A 23,788-nucleotide genomic window follows, 5' to 3' on the forward strand; every position below is an offset into this window, starting at 1 on the left:
AGACTTTTTTTTCTCTGAAGAAATGTTTCAAACTTTCTTAAATACTTTTTTTTTTTTTTTTCTGGAGGTACTGTTGCCAGCAAAATCAATACTGCTGTTTCATTCATAATAAATATCAAACAGGACACACTGTGCACAGTATTTCATAATACACTGAACAAAATCTCATTGCATACTTCAGAGAGAATGAGCTTCATTGTCACACCTGTATCTGTTCAATATCTTTTTTTTTTGTTTTTTTTGTAACGTTTAACTTCATTAATGAATCAGTGGCGTGTTCGACTGCTTCCCTGTGTGACGTGGGTAAGGCGGAAAGGTCTTTGAAGAATTCAGAAGAATGGCATAGAATGGCTTCGCAAAGCGTAGGCGAAAAGCTAAAAACTTGGGGTTGAGATGAATGCATGACACAGAAATGAACAGATACCACATGAATCAGAGAGAGAGAGAGAGCAAGAGAGAGATCGAGAGAGCCCTTTGGCAGGACCTGACTGTGCTAAATTAAATTAAATTAAAAAACACACACACACACACACACAAAAAGAAGAGCAGAGGAAAAAAGATGAACCCTGCCATGACAAACTGACACTCGGCATACGTAGCAGAGGGAGCAGCAGCAGTGAAGAAGGCCCGGCTGTCCAAACGTGACTAATGCTTTAGCACAAACTGCAAAAAAAAGGGGCAGCGTTCACATCGACCAGTGCTTCACACCTCACTGCAGCTCTTTTCTTTTCTTTTTCCCCATGAAAAGCACCACGGAAGACCAGTCACTTAAAATGAAAAAAAAAAAAAAAAACTTTCTCCCAGCACACACATACATACACACGCGTGCACACACACACGTGCACACACACGCGCACACACACAAACCCAGTGTAACAATGTCAGACTCTCTCTTAATCCATGTGTCTTAATCTCAAAGCCCCTCGGACGCCAGATCACCTCACGTCATACACTCACTCATCATCAAAGTTTTGCTGGAGGAGGAAATTAGCAGCGAGGTTTTCATTTTTCTCGCAGGCAAAATAAGCCTGGATGACAAGTCCTTCTGGGAATCCCAAAGCTTTTAACTGCAAAAAAACAAACAAACAAACAAATAAAAACAATTAAAAAAGACCCCACAGAGGAGTCAACACACACACACACACATGCAGTGGTACACAACTTAACTGCTGCTTTGAAATATGCTTTTCATCCAAAGAACTGTTGTCACTACTGAGATTATTCATGATGATAAAGAACCAGATACCCTTTCAATAGCTTCCTTCTCCTGTGGAGTGACCTGGATGTAGTTTGTCTGTGGGGCTGGGTGGGGTTCAGGGCCCTCCCCTCCGGCCTCCACCCCGTGGGGCTCGTTCAGCATCTGCACAAACCTCTCCTGGTGCTGTGTGATTTGCTGCAGACACAGAGACAGGACAACACAGACACGCGGGCATGGCCCGTTTAAAGCACGCACTTCAGCTGTCAATCAAGGAGCAGAGCGCAAGGCAAAGGCAAACGGACATTCTAAGACTGAAAGAGGCATCCACTGTACTCTACGCTGGAGCTTCCATGGATTCCAGTTAAATCAATCATTCTGCTAGTTCCAGATGTTTCTGAGTGTTCCATTATGACATCAGGATCCTTCCCTTCAGAAGAAATTTGTTCTTAAAACCCACTTACACAGTTTTCAGGAAGATTCTGACACTCACCAGTATTTTCTTATTTGAGATTTGTTTTTAGGTATGAACAGAATCTACACACACTCAAGAGCTTACACTTACGCACATTTGAGTGCTGACATGTTTGTGCAAAATAACTGTTTATTGCGTTTTCTTCAATTGTGTTGTTGTATAATATTGTAGAATTTTAATTACAATAATATTTTTATAATTTATACTATTTTTTAATAATTATTTTCATTATTTTTACAAAGCATTATGGTCTTTTAAAATAAATAAACACTACACTAACACTTCATGTAACACTCCAGAATGTAGTGTATATTTATTCATACTTTTGTACAATGAACAAAAAGAGCAATATGAGAATATAACAGTTGATGGAGACTGTGATAAGTGAGCAGTAGTTTTACATACACTACTTATGGGTTATCCCATCTGAAACCAGACAGGCTGTAAAGCAGGTGTGTGAGAATCAGTCAGTTTTACTTTTACACATATGGATAAATATTAAAATACCTGGACAGAGTAGAAGCAGCCATTGTAGCCAGAAGTCATGACTCAGGCTACTTGTCGGTTGTTAGAAAAGAACTCAGAATTACAAGAAATAAAGTTGCAACTACGCAAACTTTTTTTTTTTAATGTGGCCAAAACGGGCTTCTATAGATTTCTGTGTGTACACTCGGGCCTGCAGTCCCATGCCCTATTATGGGGAGTGGAGGGGCGTTTACTTATGCTAATTAGGAACAACTGGCACGCGCTCTCAATTTTTACGAGGACAATGGGATTCATCATTATAAAAACAAAGGTGCGAAAAATTCTGCAGTTTAAGAACACGTCATGAATTTGAGATGGACTTTTCCTTAGGACCTTTCTCAAGAACACATTTAAGAAAAAACTTAGGAAGACATTGGTGAATGAAGCCCAATGTTCTGAATTGAGTGGCTGCTGTTTGAGTGACAGCTCACTGACCTGGAGCAGTTGCGGGTTGTCCCGCCCTAGCTGCTGCAGCAGGGCAGGAAGGAGGGCGGGGTTTTGCTGAATGATCTGTCTCATTTGCTGGAACTGTGGTTGGTTTCTCAAGAACTCCAACGGATTGGCTGAGGAAGGGGTGGCCTGGGGAGCTGAGGCTGGTCAGGAGAGGAATGGACAAGAACAATCAACTGACCAATCACAGACCAGAACTGTGAAGTCACCGTTTGTAGGCAGTCAAAGCTGCTGTAACTCGCCACTCTCTATGACACATTTCAGTTTTCAATGGGTGAACCCAGGTCAGGTTGTTAGTGAAGAGTTGAGGAGGGGAGGGGTCTCACCTGTGGCTGCAGGGGGGGCCTGTGGTCTCTCAGGAGCCGAGGGGTTGGATGCAGGGGGAGGACGCGCTGCCTCCTGGGGGGGTAAATCAGGGTCAGCGGGAATCCCCTAGGAGAAAAACGAGTGTTTATGTCACAGTGAGAGCTCAGTAAAGGCACAGATGTGCTGAATTCAGATTGTGTTCAGAACTTTCTCTCTCTCTCACACACACACACACACACACACACACGCTACAGCATGACAACGCCACACGGCCTTGAACCGTTTCGTGTTGGCCCTCAACAGACGCAGTCTATACAAGGAAACAAAGAAAGCAAGAGTGAATGAAGACTAAACCATGCACTCATGGTAAGGTGGTGGACACACTGTTGTTTTCCTCTGTTTTCCTTTTCAACTTGAATGCACATCTTATAAGCCACTCTGGGTAAGAGTGTCTGCCAAAGGAACAAAACCGTCAGATGTAATTGTAATTGTAACCTGTCCTCAATGACATTTATGGCAGAATTTTCTCGATTCCACAAAAGCCAGAGTGAACAGAAAAAAACATGGAAGGTACAAACGTTAGCTAGACAGGCCTGCAGCGACACACAATCATTACTTGGCCTGATAGAAAACCCAGCAGGCTTTAGGAAAGAGAAATGAGCATACAGTATTTATTTGTTCCTCATGCGTTGTTAGCCGTTTAATATCATCAACCTTTGGATGCATATCGCCACCTGCTGGCACCTCCAAGCACCTACACATAAGCCCTAATAAATGTCACAAAATGTCACCTACTTTTTTCTTCTTTTTTTTTAACTCTTTCTTTTTTTTGTCTCTTTGTAACACAAAGAAGAGGGGTTTCACCGTTTTGAAATATAAAATGACCGTCACCAAGGCAATAAAGGAAGAACGCTAGTTTCATTTCAGGGACTCCGTGTGAAAGTCGTCTCACCATGAGCAGGTACTCCACAGCTCTGTCGGGGTTGTTGTAACTGGCGCGGAGCGCGGCTATGACCTGCTCTCTCTCATAGCCCATGGACATGATTTCTGTCACCAAATTCTCATAAGCTTGTCCAGTAACTAAGCAACAAGGGGAAAAAAACAAAAATCAAGACGTAAACCTCATCCTCACCCATCCTCATAACCAGCATCGTCTTCATTTTTGGGTTTTTTTGTTTTATCTAAAAATAGAAAATAACCATGAAAAGAAAAAAAGAAAAACACATACCCAGTATGGATGCTGCCTCCTCTAAAAGACCCAATTCATCCAAGACCCTTGAAAAAACACAGCAAACGTAACGAAGAAGTCAACACTCCAGCCGCTTTGTGACAAACTGAAAGCAGGCGACTATAGAACACGCGTCTTTGTGAATCAACACATTAATGCTATCATGGCTAATGTTGTCCCATTTTGTTAGCTATGTTAATCCGGTATTCTTACTAAAAACAAAAGAAACCTTTAGACCCAAAAGACAAAGGTGAAGAGAAGATGCTAGAACCACCTCCTTAAGGTAGCATGGACAGGCAGAACTCTGTTGTTCAGCATTGCAGACAGAGCAGGGAAGACTATTAAAAAGACTAAAATAACCCAGACAACAGTGAATAAATCGCTAAAAGGTTTGACTTGGTTTGCATGCAGGTACCTCTCAGATGGGTGTTGGGGCTGAACGCTGGGTGGCTGGTTTTGGGGTTGTTCTTGCGGCTTCTCCTCTGCAGGAGGTGCTGCGGTGGCACCAGCTGCCGGAGCTGGACTAGCACTGACCTCCGGAGCAGCAGGGGGCGCTGTGGCGGGAGCGCTAACAGGCTCTGCTGAAGGTGCTGTTTGAACAGGTGTGGGTGTGGGTGTCGGAGCTGCTGGGGCAGTTACGGGTGGAGCTGGGGTTGGGGTTGGCTGTGGGACATCTGAGGGTGGAGAAGTAACCACAGTAGGGGTGGGGGCGGGTGCAGGGGCGGGGGCAGGGGCAGGGGCGGGGGCGGGGGCAGGGCTGGGCTGAGCCACAGGTTGTGGGGGGGTGGCTGTTTTAGGCTGTAAACAAACAACAAACACAACTGCCCAGGAGACTATAGAGAACTCCCTTCAGCATCTACTGGTCACACTGGTTTCTTCTGTTTTACAGTTTACTTTTTGAAGGCTTAATCTAAAGTATTTTTATAGGATCCACTTTCACCATGCTATTTCATAAATAAAAAATGATAAATTATACAGTACAATCTATTTTGAAAAACCTTATGCATTTGTGGCAAAGGAGAATGAAGTCTTACCTTTGTAACCATGACTACCACAAAGTTCTTCTCATCTATTTTGTACTCTTGCAGAGGTATGTCATCATTCAAGATTTTACCTAAAAAAAAAACAAAAAAACCCTGAAATAACAGTGGAATTGAGCATCCCCACACTTATTGAAAACAAAGAGTATGACACACTGAGAAACTCCGCAGACAGGACGTCTGCATCTTCTCACCTGCGTAAATGAGTTTTTGGCCTGCAGCCGGATACGCCTCCTGTCCTTTCTCAGCCTCTATCTTCTGTTTCAGTGCTCGAACCTGCAACGCACAGGGATCCTAGACTCACTCTCTGTACTTTACTACGGGATACAGACGGGAGCTAACTCAAGTTTTAAACTCTGTGCTCCGCGTTAGAGATCATGAAACATTCAGAAGTACAAGCACCACAGATGGTTCTGTAGAGTTCAAACAGTGTCTTTGAGAGTCAAACCCTTTCATTCTGTTATTCAGACTGTAAGAACATTCTTGAGCAAATGAAGAAAGATGGAAATACTAAACACCCTTGTAACAGTTGAGAGCTACAAATGGCCAACGTTTATCAAACCATATTATCTCCCTCCTCTGTCCACCAAAATAATAAAAGACTTAAAACAACTGAAAAAAAAAATCACACTTTGTAGAGAACTTTATACTATCAGACCAACGTGATCTGTATGTGGAAGTTGTCACATACAGAAAAAAAAAGCCTCTTTGTTTATTTATAATTTATGCTACATTAGAGATGAAGTTGTGGTGTATCGCCTGAGTTAGGTTTGGCTGAATATCACACATTAGTCAACTTATGAACTACTGTTACTGGTTCTGTTACTGATACTGTTGACAGTCAGACTGGGCCATTTAACCACGGCCCGCTTGAGCAAGGACATGTAACTGTGTATGTAGAATGCTGTGAGCTACAAAATGCTAATCCTCTCTTCATTTTGGAGATTTGGTGCCCTTTATTAGTGTGAAACTAACAGTCCATTTGCTATTCAACATCCAACACAGCAGTAAATCTGTGTCAAGGTCTCTGGAGACTGAGGTAAACAGTTTTATCTCTGTTTCAAATAAACCCGTCTGTGTTTTTGGAGGTGAAAAGAGTGAGATTATATCCCCATTTGAATGGAGGTTGAAGACACTTGGCTTTCTGTATTTTATTCAGAAATGCCAGTTGAATATCGGATTTAACTGGGGCTTCAAGACTTACTGAAAAAGATTTTTAAGAAAAAGATTTTTTAAAAATATTTTCAGATACTGAACAAAAAAAAAAAAAAAATACTCGAGTGACACTAAATGAAATCACACTGTTGTTTTCACGTTCACTGTCATTATCAATATGTAACTTACAAATTACTACTAACAGTAATATATTAATAGCCACATAATGGTAGTTGTCAACGTTTGTTGTCGTCATGTATATACGTAATTCTCATGTATAGAGTGTCAAAGTCACCAGATTTCGAACAAATACTGATAGTTGAGTCATCAGCTATGTACGCCCACCTCCCTATTCTTGGTTATTCGGCGGATATCTGTAGTTTGAACCGGGGGGTTCAGAGAATCTAGACCGTTCCACCAAAACACCGCGTTACAACACACTGCATCGTCATTCCCGCATACAAAGTTCAGGCATCATTACAACGCCTGAGCGAATTAACGACAACACATCTGTACCAACGCGTTTCTCTACATATTGGATAAGAAATGTCCAATGTAAACAGTACCCCCCTTGCAGATTTAAGTTGCCGAAGCCAAGGCCCCGGCTTTTCCCAGACACTCTCCCCTTCTCCCTGACATATTTACTTGGGCGCTGGGAACTTCCACTGAGCGACTTACCGTTAGTTGTTCATCTATCTCAATTTTAAACGTCTGCTGCTGGAGAGTTTTGAGAGTAATCGTCAGCATTGTTCCAAAAATGATGTCCGAACGCCGAAAAGCCCTTGTAGACAAACCTAACGTTGTGTCTTTTGCTGTCCGCGTTACCTATCGGGGCGCCGAAATGTGACTCAGCTATCTTGCTGGTAGATAGTGTTATGGTAAGACGCCATCTACTTGCTGTCTGGGACAAGACACACGACCGTTCCGGATTTTAAGCGACTCGTGAATGGGAATATTGTTGCTCCTTATAAGGAACCGGGAGAACACGCTGAGATGCAGGGCACACGGAGTCGCTTGAAGAGCATCGTTTATTTTCAATACGGAATACAATGCCGGGGAGAAATCATCAAAACTAGAAAGTTCTTTGACTGAGAGTTCTTTTTCTTTCTTTCTTTTTTTTGTCAAACAGCAAACAATTTAGGATAAGCACACTGTCAAAAGTAATAATATAAATAATTCCAAATTACAAAACATGGACATTCAATGTTGGTGGAAAACTAAGAATAAACTCAGTTTATTCTTCGAAGCCCAATAAGTCATACAAAGAGGAAATATCAGAGATTTAAAAACAACATTGTTTAAAATAACCAGATAAAGAAAACAAGGAAAGACAGGGAAAGAAAGAAAGAAAGAAAAATGAACTTCTGATATGTCGCACGGTTTCCTCTGCATCTCACTAGCCTCTGAGAGAAAGTTCTGGAAGAGCTAGAGAATTTTTTTTTTTTTTTTTTTTTTTTACGGGGGACATGACGAGAACGAGAAGGAGAACTCAGGGAAACGTGTATTGAGAAAATAAATTACAGAGAGACATCAGAGAGCACTACAGACAACAATATAAAAAATAAATCATTTATAAAAAAAAAAAAAAAAAGAAGAAGAAGAAAAAAATAAAAACAAAAAGTGCAAATAACCCTAACAACAACAACAACAATATGCAGTTTGATTTTTTTTTTTCCCTTCAAAAATCTTGAGAGAGATTAGGAGAGAGTGCCAACAGCAGCAGTACCAGAGGCATGTTCATAATCACAGGTCACCAAAACTCAGCATACAGATATTACAAATCTCTGTTCTGGTTTGGCTTGGTTTGTTTTTCCTTTTGTTTTGTTTTGTTTAATTAACTTTAAAAAAAAAGGGGGGGGGGGTGCAAAAATCCACAGATCTTTTTTTTTTTCTTTTTTAGAGAGTGAAAATCAACACCAAAAAAAAAAAAAAAAAACCCTAAAACCCACTTCCCAATCCCACCCAAGTCCGTGGCAGGAGCGCTGCCGTGTGAGGCCATATCCCTGTAGTACGACTGAGTTAGAGGAGACCTGCTGATGCTCCAGCGTTAGGAGAGCAGGCCCAGGTAAACAGCCCACGCCTCAGCTCCTCCTCACAGTTCATCTTTATTGGGCTTGTCAGACTCCTCCTCCTCCTCGTCATCATCCAGTGGGCTGGTTTCATCTGTGCCCTCGTCTTCCTCTGGTTCATCTTCATCCCCGTCTTCCTTTTCCTCTTCTTCATCGTCATCGTCATCGTCGTCACCCTCGTCTTTCTTCTTGTTCTTCTCCTCTTCTTCTCTCTGTTTTCTCTCCTCTTCCTCCTGCTTCTCCTTCATTTTTTTCTCTGGTCCCTAATTCGGAAGACGGAAAAAAAACAAACTTGTCGTCAGGTGAGGTAATAAATTTTTCATTCTACTCTAAATCATAAACAGCTGCAGTTTCATTGACGGAAAGCGAATGAACTCAACAGCCCTTCTGTTGCACATGAATTATTATTATTATTATGAAAGGATAAGGATTTGGACCATAATGTTAAGATACACGTTATGAACCACAGTCCAGATTTGCTGTTATAAAGGCTTAAATGTACCTTTGTGGCACCCCAAGTCTCTTTCCCGAAGTTCTCAGCCTCCATCACGTCGTCTGTGATCAGGAAATTATCAAAGATGGTTCCAGACTTCACCTATAAAGAGACGTGCACTTGTCAGGACCGGTCAAAGCTAAATAACGTCGGTTTCAACGTCAACATTTTTAAACGTCCGTCAAAAACTGACCTGCCACAGGTCCAGGCCCAGGACAGCGATGTTGTCGAACTTGTAAATGGAATCGTCTGGCGAGTATTCCGGATTGGGAATTTCGGGATGCACCCAGGCTCCTTTGTAGTTGGGGTTGTCAATCTGCTTTGGCTTCCACTCTCCCTGCGAAGGCCGCATATGAAAATCAGGCTTTCTGCTATGAAGGGAAAGCATTTAAAAAAAAAAGATCCAGTAGGATCATGGCCGCAGGGTGGTACCTTGTATTCTGGGTTTGGAATCATTGGTGGTTCCCATTCTCCATCCATGTCCTCATCCCAGTCGTCGGGCTTCTTAGCATCAGGATCAGGAATGTTCTCTGGTTTGTCCCAGTCCTGAAACAAAGTGAATGGAGAGTTCATTCTCCGTTACCTTGGAGACATGTACTGACAGTTCATATATTGACAGTCTGAGTGGCTTACCAGCCACTCGGACAGGAGGACGCAGAGATTCACAGAGAACACATGACAAACTGCCAAGCGTTTCTGAGGAGTCTTCCTCCTTATTTAGATTTTATTACATAAAATGCATACCTACTGTATGTATTCTAAATAGGCTAGATGAACTGATAATTAAGCAATAACGTATCAGTAATGACAAAGCAACTGCAAATGAATAATTAATGGCCGATTTACTGACATCTCAGCATTTACATATTTACATATATGAATACACATATCTTCCCAGTTATATATATATATGAATACACATATCTTCCCAGTTATATATATATATATGAATGCACATATCTTCCCAGTTAGTACTCGGAGCAAGTGACACACTAAATGTAAAAGATTCCTTCATTTAAGATAAGGATCTACTATCGATGCAACACAAACGGTAACTGATACAAGCTTCATGTGCACGAGCAGAGTTAGGTTAAAACCTACAGCCGACACTGTGTGTTGAGTGTGAAATGTAACACCTCGGGAGGAAGTCTCACCTCTGGTTTGGTGTCTTCCGGATCGTCGATGGTGGCGCGATCGTCCCAGTCCTCTGGTTTCTTGGCATCCGGGTCTTTGATGGTTTTTGAGGGCAGGAAGTCCCAGTCTTCCTCCAGAGATCCGGACTCCACCTTCTCGTTGTTGATCCGGACCTCGTAGGTCTGGTCGGGCTTCAGGATGAGCGTGTACAGGTGCGTCAGCTCGTCATCCTGCCCGGGATAAAAGAGACGAGGGGAAGACGTGAGGCGTCTCCATGGAAAAAAAAAGTCCAGGATGTGGCCGCGGGAAGAGACTTTATCGGGGCACGCCGTCTGAGTCACATGGTCGGTGTTTGTTGGTCATGTGACCTCAGAGCCTGTGTGGTTTTGAAGTGTGGATCACTTGTGGCTGACATGACCCCACATACACTAATAAGTGTGTTTCTCTACGCTCCTTTATGACAACAGGGCTTAATGCTCTTACATCAATACTTGGTATCTATGTAATAACATTTTCCAGGTAGTAACTAACACATCAAATGAACGTGATACTTGGAAACTACAATGAAGATTTTCAAGCGTACAAGCCGAAAATAAGCCAGAGCGCACCACATTAATCTTATGACTGTACACTAATAAAATTACCTTGCATCTGATGTCCTTCTTGATCAGATGGTTTTGGCCTTTGTAGTTGAAGATGACATGAACTTTCTTAGTGCTGTAACCACATATATCTGGCCCTGTTTTACAAAAAGACGGGTTTACGAGAAGAAGAGACAGAAGTCTGTTATGGTCATTTCGTAATTATGAAAAGCAATGTACTTGTTGTGGCTGTAATGTTCCTTTATTTATCAGAGTATAAACAAGGTCTCAAAGGTTCCTGCTGATAGGCAAATCATTCCCATCACACTGAAAATGCTTACGGACATTTTTAAACAACCTTTTTGATCTTCGCTCAACAAGCATGTCATTTTTTAATGGGGCTATAAAAGTTCTGTCATCCCACTGTCTGTGTAAACAAGGCCGTTTGCTCTGCTTGTTTACTATGCCGAATGTCTGTAACACTGATCTCCAATCAGTGCTTGTATGAGGAGAAGTCTGCGAGCCGACGGTCAAAGAAAGGCGCGAGGTATTTGAATGACTTGGCCGTGTCCCTTCACTCTTGCATGACTAGTTTACCTTGTGTCCTTTTCCACGAACGTTTTTAAAGATTACGCGACGAAGCGCGTTAAAACAATAACAAACAAAACATCACATCAAAACCTGACAGCGTCTCCATCAAAGCCACCGTTTCCCCTGTCGAGTCAGAGAGCAAGGAGACCAGCAAAGGAGGCACCTGAGAACTGAGACAGGGCCAAGTCATGCAAATAGTTATTTGATCCAGGTCTAGTGTGTGTGTGTGTGTGTGTGTGTGTGTGTGTGTGTGTGGCACTTACCAAACATGATGTAGTACTCTGAGTCTCCGTGCATGTTCGCCTGATCCAGGTCGGCGGGGAAGATTTTGACGTACCCTCCACCACAGTCGATCTTCTGCTCGTGTTTCACGGTAAACTGGATCACGAGGGGTTTCCCCTCGTTGCTAAATGGCTCGAAGCGGCTGGAAACGGCATAGAAACGGGCGTCCTGGCTCGTCTGGAGGCCTGGGTCAAACAGACACACGACTGTCAGCGACAACTTCAGAGCGGTTAAACCACAACCGCTCACAGGCTTTCGCAAGCAGGAACACAGAGTGGAAAATGCGATCTATAAGTCGACATTCTTGATGTGGTTAGGTTAAATGAGGACACTTCACTGAAGCTACTCTGGTGTAAAAAACACTCTCTTAACCAGCAACACCACAGGGCAAAGTGGAAATGTCAAACAAAACCTCTCACCTTTGTCCAACTCAGCATCGCCGTAGAACTTGCCGGCGCTCAATTTCCACTGTCCATAGTCAGATTTGTGTTTGGACTCCACCCAACGACTCTTCCAACCATCTACAACAACAGAACAGAACAGTTCATCAGCTGGAAGGCTACTGAAGACATTATAAGGGGCGGGTGAAAATAACTGTTCATCGATAAGGTCACGTGTTTGGTCAAATTAGAGCACATACAGAGATGTCCTTCACTGCACTAGAATATTAAACTCCAGAGTGGTGACTATTGAGATTCATTTCATCATTCTGTGGTTTTGTTCTTCCCGTGGAACCAGATGGTCAATTAATGTAAAACCCTCTAAGGAACTGTTTTGCTTTACCAGCAGTCAAGTCCTGAGGGACAGTCAAATCGTTATTGAAATCAACACGACAAATTGCTAGACAATAATAAAACCGAAACGAAGTAAAGCCGTGTAAATGAAAAGTGAAACGTCTCGGGACATTCTCTCAATTCATTTTTAGAACGTCGTTACTCATTCAGTGTGACCATTACAGAATCTTGTTTTCGTTCTTTTCACAAATCCACACTGCAAACATTTCACAAACCGAAGAGTATATGCTAAAATTGCACTAATATTTAAAATATTGCGATGTCTTAATTTTAAGAAACTGTCAGCAGCTAAGGGTATGAAACCAGCATTCAAGACATTATACCAGGCGAGGTGGTTCACAAAGAAATGACTGTTAATTAGCTAACTAAACAAACAGTAAAATTACCGAATGAGACAGTTAATATTCTACAAACTTACATTATGCTTATATTATATTTGTTCCTCGTTAACCGTTATCAGTTACCACACAAGCAACACTCGTGCAACCGCTTTCAACAACAAAAAAAATTCAATTTACCTCCATCCAGAAACTGCTCCTTAAAATACACGGTGGCATCGACAGTTAGTGCTACTGCAAAGACAGCAAATAGTGCTACGGTAGCCCGCATGTTTTCACCTTCAAAGTGCCTAAATTAGTGGAAAAATTATCTTTTTTCCAGACACAAGGCTAATGTCACCGTCCTGCGGGGATGAGAACTGGAGTATTTCTTTCTGTTCCTGCACAGATGGCTGCGGCTCATTGGACTGATTCGTAGCCAATCAGAGGAGACCACGAGTTATCATAAGAAATGCCCATAATGAACGCGCTCAGTTTCGAAACTGTCTTTACTATAAAAGTCTAACGAACTGGGAAGAGACATACAATCAGATTCGTGCATGTTAAAATATAACACGCAGATATCATATTATAATGCGTTATAATAAATTGTTATTAATAAATTACGACACAATTTAGGTTCGGACATACGTATTGTAAATGAAAATATGCAACTACATTACATTAAGTAGATTTTGCATATTAATAAAATAAGACCATACTGAGTGTCATTCCAGTAAACATTCTTCAACCCTCAGCTCCTCCAGTATATGCTGACCCCTAGGATTTATAACCAACCTGGCAACACTCATGTCCTACATGCCGGCTTTCGATTTCATTTATAATAGTCAAAGTAATGATTATAATCATTTTATTTATTTACAGTCGATGAAACCCAGTGAATTAATTTTGTTGTACAACTCCCCTTTTTATTTCAATTGAGCTTGTCTGGATCGGCGAAGACCACACCACCAAAACAAAATAGGTGCGGAGTATCTGGCAACCCAGGGGCGTGTTGTTAAACTGACGACTGTATATTGAGCATGGATACAGAGACGCTAGCGTGTCTGTGTGTGTTTGTGTTGTTGCAGCGATTGAATGGCTGTGTTTAGACTTTTAAGTCGACTGACCAAGTTAGGGATAGGTGCTATCGCACCTACTTTATGAAATGAATTTCTGATTATCACGTTAAGGTAGGTCCCAAACAGTAGTGCTTTTAATCCTCCCCGCAAATGAGCGAATTAAGACAAGCTAACCAAAGGTAGTTAGCTACCATGGCTTATATAACGTTCTTTTGGTTTTATATGTAGCTTGTGCTATCTAAGAGTCTAGCGACCAGTTGGCTGTTAATTTAACCAAGTAATCCGTTATTCACTTTTAAAACTGAATGAGAGAAAAGGTAGTGTTGCTAAGTTAAACAGTTAGCAACTGGTGCTGCTAAAGGTTACACACGCCATAATGTAACGTTTCTAAAGTAACAACAGGTTTTGTTGTGTTGTTACAGCGCACGGTCCGACCTGGAGCGATGTGGAATCGTGCAGGCAGCCGAAGTTCGGCTCTGGAGAGAGCAATGGCTCAGCTCTCGGGGCGCAGAGTACCGCAAACGGGCGTTAAATTTAAAGATGAGGTTTGTTTAAGCTCCTTTCAGTAGGTCTAAGTATCGCTCAAACCAAATTTGTAAGTTTTCCAAATCTGGAATCAAGAGTAACAAATATGTGGTTATTAAACAGGGGTATTTTTTTTCCACAGGGAAACAGGATGAAGTCTAGCCAGGTCAGGCAAAGTGCGCTCCTGGATTTAAGTGACTTGTCCACAGAAGACGTTGAGAGTGATGACCAAGGTGCTATGCAGGAACCCAAAATGACCAAGTCCCCTCCGGACACGTTCAGCGTGGGTGGCGGGAACAGGTTCCTAAAGAAGACGGCCCAAAACGTTGCAGCAAGCAGCTCGTCTCAAGGACTGAGTCGTAAACCGCTGACTGTGCCGAAAGAACCCCTGTTAGCGCCCCAGCGAGCCTCGCAGAGTGCCGCCCACACCAGGCTCGCTCTCATCGAGGAGAGAATCCGAAATCGCACACAGAGACGAAACAAGGCAGACGAGACCACCGATACGGCAGTCCCCCGCTGGGAATCCGCCCAGTCCACCCAGTCCAGCAGTGAGCTGAGTGGGGATGGAAGTCGTTTTCTGAAGAAAAAAGCGATGGCTGTGACTCAGGAGCCGAAAGACGTGAAAAGCCCCCCACCGAGCGCCCAGAAGAGCCCACCCATCAGAACAGCGGTGAGTAAAGGAGTGAGTTTGGACAGCGATGAAGAGGACATGAGAAAACTCCTCGGGGAATCTCTTGATTCGTCTGTGGGCGACTCACCCTCCCGCAGAACAGAGAGGCAGAGAAGTCCTGCGTCCGTTTTAAAGGTATCAGAAAACCATTCCGATGATACGAAAATACAGATTATTGTCTAATGTGCCGTAATGGGCGTGATGGGTCAGATCCTAAAGTTGGTTTGTTCTCTGTCAGTGTTCCCATGACCAGGGAACTTAGTCCTTAGTTTGTACCAGAGACATGTGATCTCTGACAATCCACATCGTGCAAATATCACAAAACCTGTAAGTGTCCGATGTCAGGTATTCTCCTTAGAAACTCACTCTCTCACTCATTAATTCTTCATTCCTCCCTTCAGTCCTTCAGGAAAACCAGTCAAACCCCTCAGCCGCCCCCTGACAGACCACCGTCCTCCTCCGCCAGTTCCCGGGTCCGTAGAAGCCCCGCCCACTCAGTCAGGAGCGCCTCGGCAACCCTCTCCCCGTCTCCCTCGCCTCCCACCAGCCGTTCTCCTCCTAGGACTGCTCCCTCCCGGGCCAAGTTCTCTCCACCTCCCTCTGTGTCCTCGCCCTCCAGCCGCAGCGAGATCCACTCCTTAGACGAGCTCTTTCCCGCTCCTGCCGATCGCTCCGTCGACCGCTCCGTCAGCGAGGCCAGCGGCTTGTCCGACGGTGAGAGACTGGGGCGGGGAGACTGAGAAATTGTCATTCCGTTAGGCCACACACAGCTCTTGTCAGTGATTGGTTCAGAGATAATGTAGTTTTGTAGATACTGTCCACTCCCGATTGTTCCTCAAATCCTTCCTTTTGAAACGAAATAATTCTGACACTGCATCAAATGAACAGATGTTTTTTTTTAAAATGTACAGATACGATGAGTGGAAGGGGACTATAGATGTCTCTCATCTTTGTGCTTGGGAAACTCATGCATATTTTCTGTGAATGTACTAGTGCATTTTTCACATGAATTTCTGTTTCTATTCTATTTTATTTATTTCTTTTTAAACTGCTTTACATTTTGGTTTCACAGATTTCAAAGTGAACATTATGTCTCTGGATGACTTGGCTCCATTCACACTGGGAGGGACAGAGAAATCCAACGACAGAGTAAGTGATGTTTGCAGCACTCGCAGATAAAGAATTCACTTTAATTTTTTTTAAACTTGTTGTTAATGCGTATAATCCAGTCCTCTAGCATCAGAGTATTCATACCGCGCCCCCCCCCCCCCCCAAACAATCTGTTTAATACTTAACCCAGTTCACCCTTGCAGTCATTAAAGCTGAATCATCTATTACTGTATTACTGTTAATTAAACACAAACGGTTGCCGTTGACACTGTCGCTCGTTCAGTTTAGTCTGACTGTTTAGATGCATGCACAGTGTCAGTTTGTACGAAAGGTTTCGGGGGCATATTTGGAGTGCATTGGGAGGATGAGGTGCTGCTTTTATAATTTTGTCAGGAGGCTGTTTCAGTTGTTTTAATGTACGTGGTTGTAATGTCTGAGTCCGTGATAACTGAGGTTGAACAGACAAATGAAATTTAAAATTGTGTTGGTGGCAACGTAAAGGAAAAAGTAGACACCCTGCTGTGTAATTGGTCAGAATGTGTTTTTGTAAACTCTTTTTGTTTTTTTTTTGCAGACTGAACCGGATGCTGTTTTAATACAGGGGAGTAGACTGCTGTCCCTAGAGGACTTTGCACATGAGGTGGGTTCACCAGAGGACAAACCCGCCCTGGAGGAGACGCCAGTGGAGTACGAAAGTGACTTTGAGAGCGAGATCCATTCCGAGACAGCAGGGGGTGCTAGCGAGATCTCAGAGCGTCTCACAGAAGGAGGAGACGATGGCTCTGCGCTGAGTGAGGTGCCAGACGACATCTCGTACAGATCGCGGAGCGACGGCGACGGCGACCGCACGGTCTCCGATCGAACGCGATCGGTCAGCGCTGGCTACAGCCAATCAGAGTCCCGGTCGCGCCGCAGCAGGGCCTCTCACTCACGATCTTCCTCTTCCTCTTCCTCGCCCCCCTCCTGGTCCTCAGACGTCACGGTCACGCGAAGCGGGGCACGGAGGCCTTCCAGCGGCAGCAGGGTGAGGGAGGCTGCGGTCCAGACGCACGCAGAAGGCCTGAGCTACACGTGGTCCACAGGTAGGTTGCCATGCCCTTCTCAGCTTCATTCTGATTGGCTGAGGTGTGTGTCCATAGCTGTGAAGCCACAGACTGTATTCAGTAGACCATGTTTGACACGTGGGTTGCTCGTAACTGTGTTCTAAAGAAAGGAGCATCGAGGATAGCGCTGGTCTTTAAAGTACACAGAGGCTTTGTGAAAGAGCTCACAGTGGGTTGGTTCCCTCGTGCAGGACTGGCTGCTCTTGGCCCGTCGGTGGGACTGCAGTATGTGGATCCGACCCCTGTGGCTACTCACGTCATCAGCGCTGAGGCAGTCGAAGGTGAACAGCATGAGATTGTGTGTGTGTGTGTGTGTTTTTTTTAGACAGAGATTTTAATACCCCGCCCCCCCTGCACACACACACACACACACAGAGTTTTTGTTGTGGATGTGGAGAGGAGTCTCTGACACTGTGCTGAAAAGTGATTTCGCTTGCTGTCTTGCCTCTACCCACCACAGTGAGGCGCTAGTTCAAACAGCCGTGAAAGGCAGGATTTTTGTCCGTGGAGGATTTAAATGAAGATCTGAAAGCAGGAGTGGGTTTTCCGTGGGTTTCCCGTGTCTGACATTTCTCTGTCCTTCTCTCGGTTTTCTTTGCTCGGGTTCTGTCTCTCAGCTCTGTCTGCGTACAGTCCCGCGGCGCTGGCTCTGAACGACATGCTGAGACAGCAGCTGGCTCTGACCCGGAGCTTCGTGGAGAGCAGCCGTCATCTTCATCGCTCCGTTATGGACTCTCTGGGTCCGCCCGACTACAGATACACCACGCTGCACGACACCAAAGAGGTAAACAGTCCTCCCCCGTCCTGAGTCCTCGTCTAAAACACGGCTCTCGTCGCATAGCGTTTAAAGCACTGCCGTCCAGTCATTGAGTGTGGTAGTTATGAACGCCGGGGTGGTGTTTAAAATGCTCTGTTTGCATTGTGAATGTATCATGAGGTCATATGTGAATCTCTGAATGTAAACAGTGTTTTTTGTTTTTTTTTTTCGTTTCCCCAGTTTATCCGCTGCCATAGACCTCCTGCTCTCAGTATGGAGGAGGCCCTGCAGGAGGTGCTACAGGAGATGAAGGAGTATCACTACATCTGAAAACAACACACAAACGCACACACCAAAACTACAGTATTCCTACACAAACGCACACACTGAAACTACAGTATTCCTACACAACACACATATGTTCGCAAGATCTTCACCCACATCTAAACGACAGCAGGGCCTCTCTGCACTCAGACTGTGATGCCATGAATGACTACATTCAAAATGTAATCAAATATGTAAATAAGAACAGTATGTAAATCAGCAAAAGGCTTTTCTATTTTTCTCATGGAAGGTGTGTTCCGTTTGCTTTACTGACTCAAAACGATCAGACAAACAGTGCTCTGATCCCGCGTGTTCCACCCATGTTAGATTTCACTGCAACACCAAATCAGTAACTCTCACCACACCACGGTCTCCGTTTATTACAATTTTTTATTTCCTCTGATAGAGCGTATTAAACTGAAGGGACAAAAAATGAAACTGGATTTTTGCAGTTTTATTGACACTGATGCCATGTTTGATCTATGCTAATGTTTTTGCTTTAGTCACTACAAAAAAAGCAAAAACAAAACAACAACATTAAAACAAATAAACAAACAAAAACACGAGATTTCATTTCACATCGTGGCAGAGCCGTGCTTCAGGTACACGAACGTCAGAGATCTGAGAGACGGCATCTGGGTAGCTGCCGTCGGGTAGAAAAGGCTGTGCTCGCGGTGTGGGGGGGGGGGGCGGGGTCAGGGCTGGGGTCGGTTTCACTCTGGGGGTGTTGATTCCTGCGGATCTCGGCTCACTGGGGCGAAAAAAAAAAAAGTACACGTTAAGAATTAATACAACAGCTCCCTTAAACACACAACTGGTTTAGCAGACCTTTTAAAGACACCGCCCTTCAGGGGTCAGTTCCAGCTGTTACACCCCTGAACCTTATATTTCAGCGTTCACTGGCACCTGGACCGCCTGAATCAGGGGAGGTGTTTTGGTAACTCTGGAGATAAAGCTCCATTTCTATTCTCAGTCGGTTTAAGAATCAGCTGAAACTGAAGTCAAATCGGACAGAGGTGGAAATCCTCCACAGAAACACTGAAGCAGATTCACGATGACCAAACCGCTCTCAGAGCAGTGTCTCTGTTCACTCCTCTGACTCCAACTCTGGCATCAACATTTACAAATACAATTCTTATTAATGTAAAAAAAAAAAACACTGTGCGACTGATGTGAATTTTTTTATTTTTTTATAAAACTGCTGTAGAAAGCTGGACTCTGTGCTGGAGAGCTCTGGTAAAGTGAGAAACTCACCTTTCTCTCTGGCTTTCATTCGTGCTACGAAGTTGTAGCTCTTGTTTCTGCGGTAGTTCACGTACGGGTCGTCCAGTGAGACGCCCACTCCTTTATACTGGTCCCACTTATCCCGCACGTCACCCCCTTTAATGGGATCCTGGATTCCCTGTTCCTTCGCTCCCAGACCTCCAGACCCACTCCAGCCTGCCGACAACACAACACACTCATTATAAACACACACACACACATTACACACCACCACCTCCAGCCTGCAGACAACGCAACACACTCATTATAAACACACACACACACACACACCACCTCCAGCCTACAGACAACACAACAAACATTTTACACACACACACACAACACAGCAAACATGTCACACACACACGCATCAACACCCATAGCCCCCCACACACACACAAACACACATACGTACCCATCTTCATGAGCATTTGATGACCTTTGTTCTCCTCTCCTAGTCTAAGGTCAGGGGGCACAGCCGACGAGGCAGCACCCAGACCCGACGTTGAGCTGAGCACAGAGCACACACACACACACACACACACACACACACACACACACAGACAGACAGACACACACACAGACAGACAATTAAAATCAAAATCATGCTCTTCTCAGGCCAGATTTCTCTCTGAATCAGAACAAGCCCCCATGAATTTCAACGAATGTTCAAATGGGGAAACCAAAAGCAGAAAAGGGTGTATTTTAGTCTCATTTTTCAGATGAACCACCTTCTCACAATTCTTCACTCAAACCAGGTGCAACAGCACTCACGCGCCACACACACACTCCACACACACACACACACACTCCACACACACACTTACGGTGGTGTGGGGCTGCGAGACTTTGTGCGGCGTCTCTTGTTTGGAGAGCGGGAGCGGGAGCGGGATCTGGAGCGAGATCTGGATCGGGATCGAGATCTGGAGCGACTCCTGCTTCTGAAAGACAATCAAATACAACAGATCACTTCTTACTGATCTCAGACCAGCTCTGACTGACCACAGACCACAGCTATGACTGTTTACACAGCAGCTACAACTAATCACAGACCAGCTCCAACTGCTTAGAAATCGGTTACATCTGATAACAGACCAGCTACAACTAATCATAGACCAGCTACAACTGACAACACATCCATCTATCCTTCACATGACCTTCAGTCTTTTAAAAACTTTTAAACACCAGTGACAAACACTAGCTTTGTTTTCAATGGTAAATGTTAGGTTGCAGATCACTTTAAAACCTATTTGCTGTTCTGAGATCAGTTTTGAGGTAATATATGACATCCTGAGCAGGTCATTATGCTGTTCCTGGATTAGACCTGGAGCGTGAGCGGGAGTAGGATCGAGAGCGTGATGAAGAACGAGATGATTTCGACGATCTTGAGCTCGATCGGGATGACGATCTGCCTCGACTACGAGAACGACTACGAGAGCGACTGCCCCGTGTGCTGCAAACACACACACACACACAGACAGACACACACACATACACACACACACAGAGACACACAGACAGAGAGACACACACACACACAGACACACACACACAGACCAACACACAGACATGGTTATTACACATATGCACATACTCTACTACTATATTACTAATATATTATTACATCACTATACATTTTGTAATACAGTTGATAACATTAATTCAGTTAATCTACAAACGCAAACACACACACATATATATATGTATATGCATACGTATGTACGTGTGAGTGAGTGTGTGAATGAGTGTGTGTGTGTGTGTGTGTGTGTGTGTAAGATTTCTGGGTGAACTGGCCCCTTTTTCACCTGTTGCGTTTCTCCTGTTCTTTCTTTCTTCTTGCTCTCATCTTTGCACGGAAGAATTCATACAATCCGTTCTGTTCCCAGCCCTCACTGCAGACACATGCCAGGGAGACGACAGAGAGGAGAAAGAGATCAATAAACGCCCCACACACACACCCAAAAACCCCAAGCGTTTTACAAGATTCAGCTGTGACAGCGCCGCTTTTTCGGACTCCTCTAGCTGAGTGACGGTTTCCATGGTTACCTGTTTCTGGGCCGGTCGTGCGAGGGGGGGCTGTAGAAGGCCTCGACGGCGGCGAGTAGTCGGTCGCTGGGGGGCATGGGGGGGGGCAGCCGGATGTCTTTGGGGTCTAACGGCTTATAGTCGTGGTCCTCCAACTGGTTAAATCAACACATGTGACGTTACGACACCGTTTAATAAACAACAATAAACAAGAATTAATTCACAACACGGCTGGAGAGAGACGACATTTTCATGAACTCTCATGAACTCTGTGTTTAGCTGAAGTAAATGTCTCCGCGGAGCCGGTCACCACACACGGTTGTATCAGTACATATCTCTAAACAACACAGAAGTTACTGCTGAAGCCCAGTGTCAGTTTAATGTAAAACTGGACCCATTCAGGCTTCCGGTCCATTAACACTCATCCTGAAACATAACATCAAATGTCTTTCTGAACGTGGGCGTGACTGACCTTGACCAGCGGGCACATGAGCCCGGCGGGCAGGTCAAAGTAGGGCACATTGGGAACCAGGCTGGGGTCGTCCTGGCTGACGTGGGGGGGGTTCTGACGCCTGACGTGGGGCGACTGGCCGTTAAAACCGTGAGGGGGGGGCGGGCCGAAGTCGGAGGGGTGCTGGTTCCCGCCCCAGGGCGGGTGCTCCGTCATCCCGGGCGGAGGAATCCTCTGACTGGGGTGATGATGGGGTGGAGGACCCATCTCTGGATTTGGGAGAACAGAGAGTGTGAAGATTAGTCACATACAGAATGTGTGCAGAGCAAAGAGAATCTCTACTGGGAACGACAGGGTGGACAGATTGGAAACGACAGGGTGGACAGATTTAAACGGGAACTCTATGCCTTTGTGTCATATCACATGACTGATCTGAGAACAGCAGGTTGAGGTTTTGACACAAGCTGTACGGGCTAACAGACAACACGCAAACTCATCGCACAAAAACAAAACATGTTCTTTATCGCTTTCAAAAAAAAAAAAGAAAGAAAGAAAAAAAAAAAAACATGAAAGAAGAAACAAGGCAATGTTCTCTGTACTCCAGCAGGGGGCGTGGTGAGACTCACCTCCGGGGAAGTCTCCCTGCGGGTAGTCGAATCGATGGGGAGGGTACGGGGGCCGCTCGAAATGGTGGCGGGGGGGAAAGTCGTCCTGCATGAAGCGTGGAGGGAAACGGCCGAAGTTGTGAGGTGGGGGGGGCTGGTTGAAGGGAGGGGGCTGCTGATGGGGAGGGAAGGGGCCTCTGAAATGGGGGGGTCGCTGCATGCGGAACGGGGGCTCCCTCTGCCCCCAGGGCGGCTGGTCGGGTTGGTTACTCCACGGCGGTTGGTCGAACTGCCCGCTCCACGAAGGCGGAGGCTCTGATTGGTTGCTCCAAGGCCCACCCTCTCGGGGCGGCCCTGTCCAGTTAGGATCCCTCTGCTCGTTCCACATGCCCTCGTGACTGTTCCAGGGCGGACAGGGGGGCGGGGCCTGGGTCGGGTCAAACGGAGGCTAAAGAAAAAAGCAAAGCGAGAGTAAGATGCGTGAGTGTGTGTGTGTGTGTGTGTGTGTGTGTGCAGATCTGGTCTTCTGACCAGGAACCAAAGAGTATCTGGGACAAGAACTGAGGACCGAAGGCTGTAACAGTGGCCTTAACCCATTAACTAAACTAATAATCCGCTCAATCTACATTAAACTTCATTCAGTTAAAAAACAGAACACTCTCATCTTCAGACACAATATGGTGATTACCAAACAGATTTAACTTGACTGTTCGTATACCAAACAAGAAATAAAAGAGGGAATAAACTGTGGCTGAGGTTCTTACAGGCTGAGACGGGTTCCACGCAGGCAGGTTGTGCTGGGGGTCGTACCAGCCTGGTTTGCTAACTGGAATGTCAGAGGGGGCATTGGGATTACTGGGAGCCGCCAGGGGGTCCGGTGGTCGGGAACTGGCGCTGTCATAGTCCCCTGGAGGAGGACCGGTCATGGGAGGTTTCAGCTCCCCTTCAAATAAGAAAAAAATGAAACAGAAACATGTTCAAAACCATTACGAGTCAAGAGATGCATTACATCATATGACTGAGTTGCTCAAAGATTTCAACTACAGGCAACCCAAGTAAAAAAGACAACTAAAACCACAAATATTAGAGTTAAGTGTGTGTGTGTGTGTGAGAGTGAGTGAGAGAGAGAGAGAGAGAGAGAGAGCATGTGAGAGAGTATTTTTACCAGGTTGTGAGCTCAGCGGCACCCCCTGTGGTCCAGGCTTGACGTCGCCCTCTGGTGGCGGTAGCTGTCCCAC

At 44.9% G+C, this 23,788-nt stretch overlaps 4 protein-coding genes across 4 annotated transcripts in view; 1 reads left to right on the forward strand and 3 right to left on the reverse strand.

Moving 5' to 3' along the window:
* Window positions 1-521: 521 nt before the first annotated feature.
* Window positions 522-7,216, reverse strand: rad23ab (RAD23 homolog A, nucleotide excision repair protein b). Its single transcript, XM_030783854.1, has 10 exons — window positions 7,053-7,216; window positions 5,414-5,495; window positions 5,214-5,293; window positions 4,595-4,755; window positions 4,180-4,226; window positions 3,904-4,031; window positions 2,972-3,077; window positions 2,631-2,788; window positions 1,247-1,393; window positions 522-1,067 (listed from the first exon to the last, which is right to left on the reverse strand). Exons 1-10 carry the CDS (start codon window positions 7,119-7,121, stop codon window positions 954-956), a joined length of 1,092 nt encoding a protein of 363 aa, XP_030639714.1. The 5' UTR covers window positions 7,122-7,216; the 3' UTR covers window positions 522-953.
* Window positions 7,217-8,284: 1,068 nt separating this feature from the next.
* calr3a (calreticulin 3a) lies at window positions 8,285-13,020 on the reverse strand. The gene is made up of 9 exons (XM_030783853.1): window positions 12,837-13,020; window positions 11,944-12,045; window positions 11,506-11,709; window positions 10,715-10,809; window positions 10,091-10,300; window positions 9,369-9,482; window positions 9,130-9,273; window positions 8,946-9,038; window positions 8,285-8,706 (listed from the first exon to the last, which is right to left on the reverse strand). The coding sequence occupies exons 1-9, from the start codon at window positions 12,925-12,927 to the stop codon at window positions 8,467-8,469; spliced, it is 1,293 nt and encodes a 430-aa protein (XP_030639713.1). The 5' UTR covers window positions 12,928-13,020; the 3' UTR covers window positions 8,285-8,466.
* A 699-nt stretch (window positions 13,021-13,719) lies between these two features.
* Window positions 13,720-18,340, forward strand: c9h19orf44 (chromosome 9 C19orf44 homolog). Its single transcript, XM_030784930.1, has 9 exons — window positions 13,720-13,828; window positions 14,140-14,282; window positions 14,393-15,047; window positions 15,314-15,626; window positions 15,985-16,061; window positions 16,597-17,104; window positions 17,317-17,406; window positions 17,743-17,909; window positions 18,123-18,340. Exons 2-9 carry the CDS (start codon window positions 14,161-14,163, stop codon window positions 18,210-18,212), a joined length of 2,022 nt encoding a protein of 673 aa, XP_030640790.1. The 5' UTR covers window positions 13,720-13,828; window positions 14,140-14,160; the 3' UTR covers window positions 18,213-18,340.
* Window positions 18,341-18,737: 397 nt separating this feature from the next.
* Window positions 18,738-23,788, reverse strand: part of cherp (calcium homeostasis endoplasmic reticulum protein) — a 12,246-nt gene continuing 7,195 nt past the window's right edge. Inside the window, exons 8-18 of the mRNA XM_030784182.1 lie at window positions 23,716-23,788; window positions 23,315-23,493; window positions 22,572-22,998; window positions 21,967-22,214; window positions 21,516-21,649; window positions 21,275-21,361; window positions 20,794-20,922; window positions 20,297-20,410; window positions 19,885-19,979; window positions 19,461-19,646; window positions 18,738-18,957 (exon numbers count right to left, since the gene is read on the reverse strand). The exon at window positions 23,716-23,788 is cut by the window's right edge and continues 150 nt beyond it. Coding sequence (XP_030640042.1) covers window positions 18,920-18,957; window positions 19,461-19,646; window positions 19,885-19,979; window positions 20,297-20,410; window positions 20,794-20,922; window positions 21,275-21,361; window positions 21,516-21,649; window positions 21,967-22,214; window positions 22,572-22,998; window positions 23,315-23,493; window positions 23,716-23,788 — 1,710 coding nt within the window. The 3' untranslated portion in view covers window positions 18,738-18,919. The remainder of the gene's footprint in view (window positions 18,958-19,460; window positions 19,647-19,884; window positions 19,980-20,296; window positions 20,411-20,793; window positions 20,923-21,274; window positions 21,362-21,515; window positions 21,650-21,966; window positions 22,215-22,571; window positions 22,999-23,314; window positions 23,494-23,715) is intronic.

The sequence above is a fragment of the Chanos chanos genome, chromosome 9, assembly GCF_902362185.1.
Source record: "Chanos chanos chromosome 9, fChaCha1.1, whole genome shotgun sequence".
In the NCBI taxonomy this organism is placed as follows: Eukaryota; Metazoa; Chordata; class Actinopteri; order Gonorynchiformes; family Chanidae; genus Chanos; species Chanos chanos.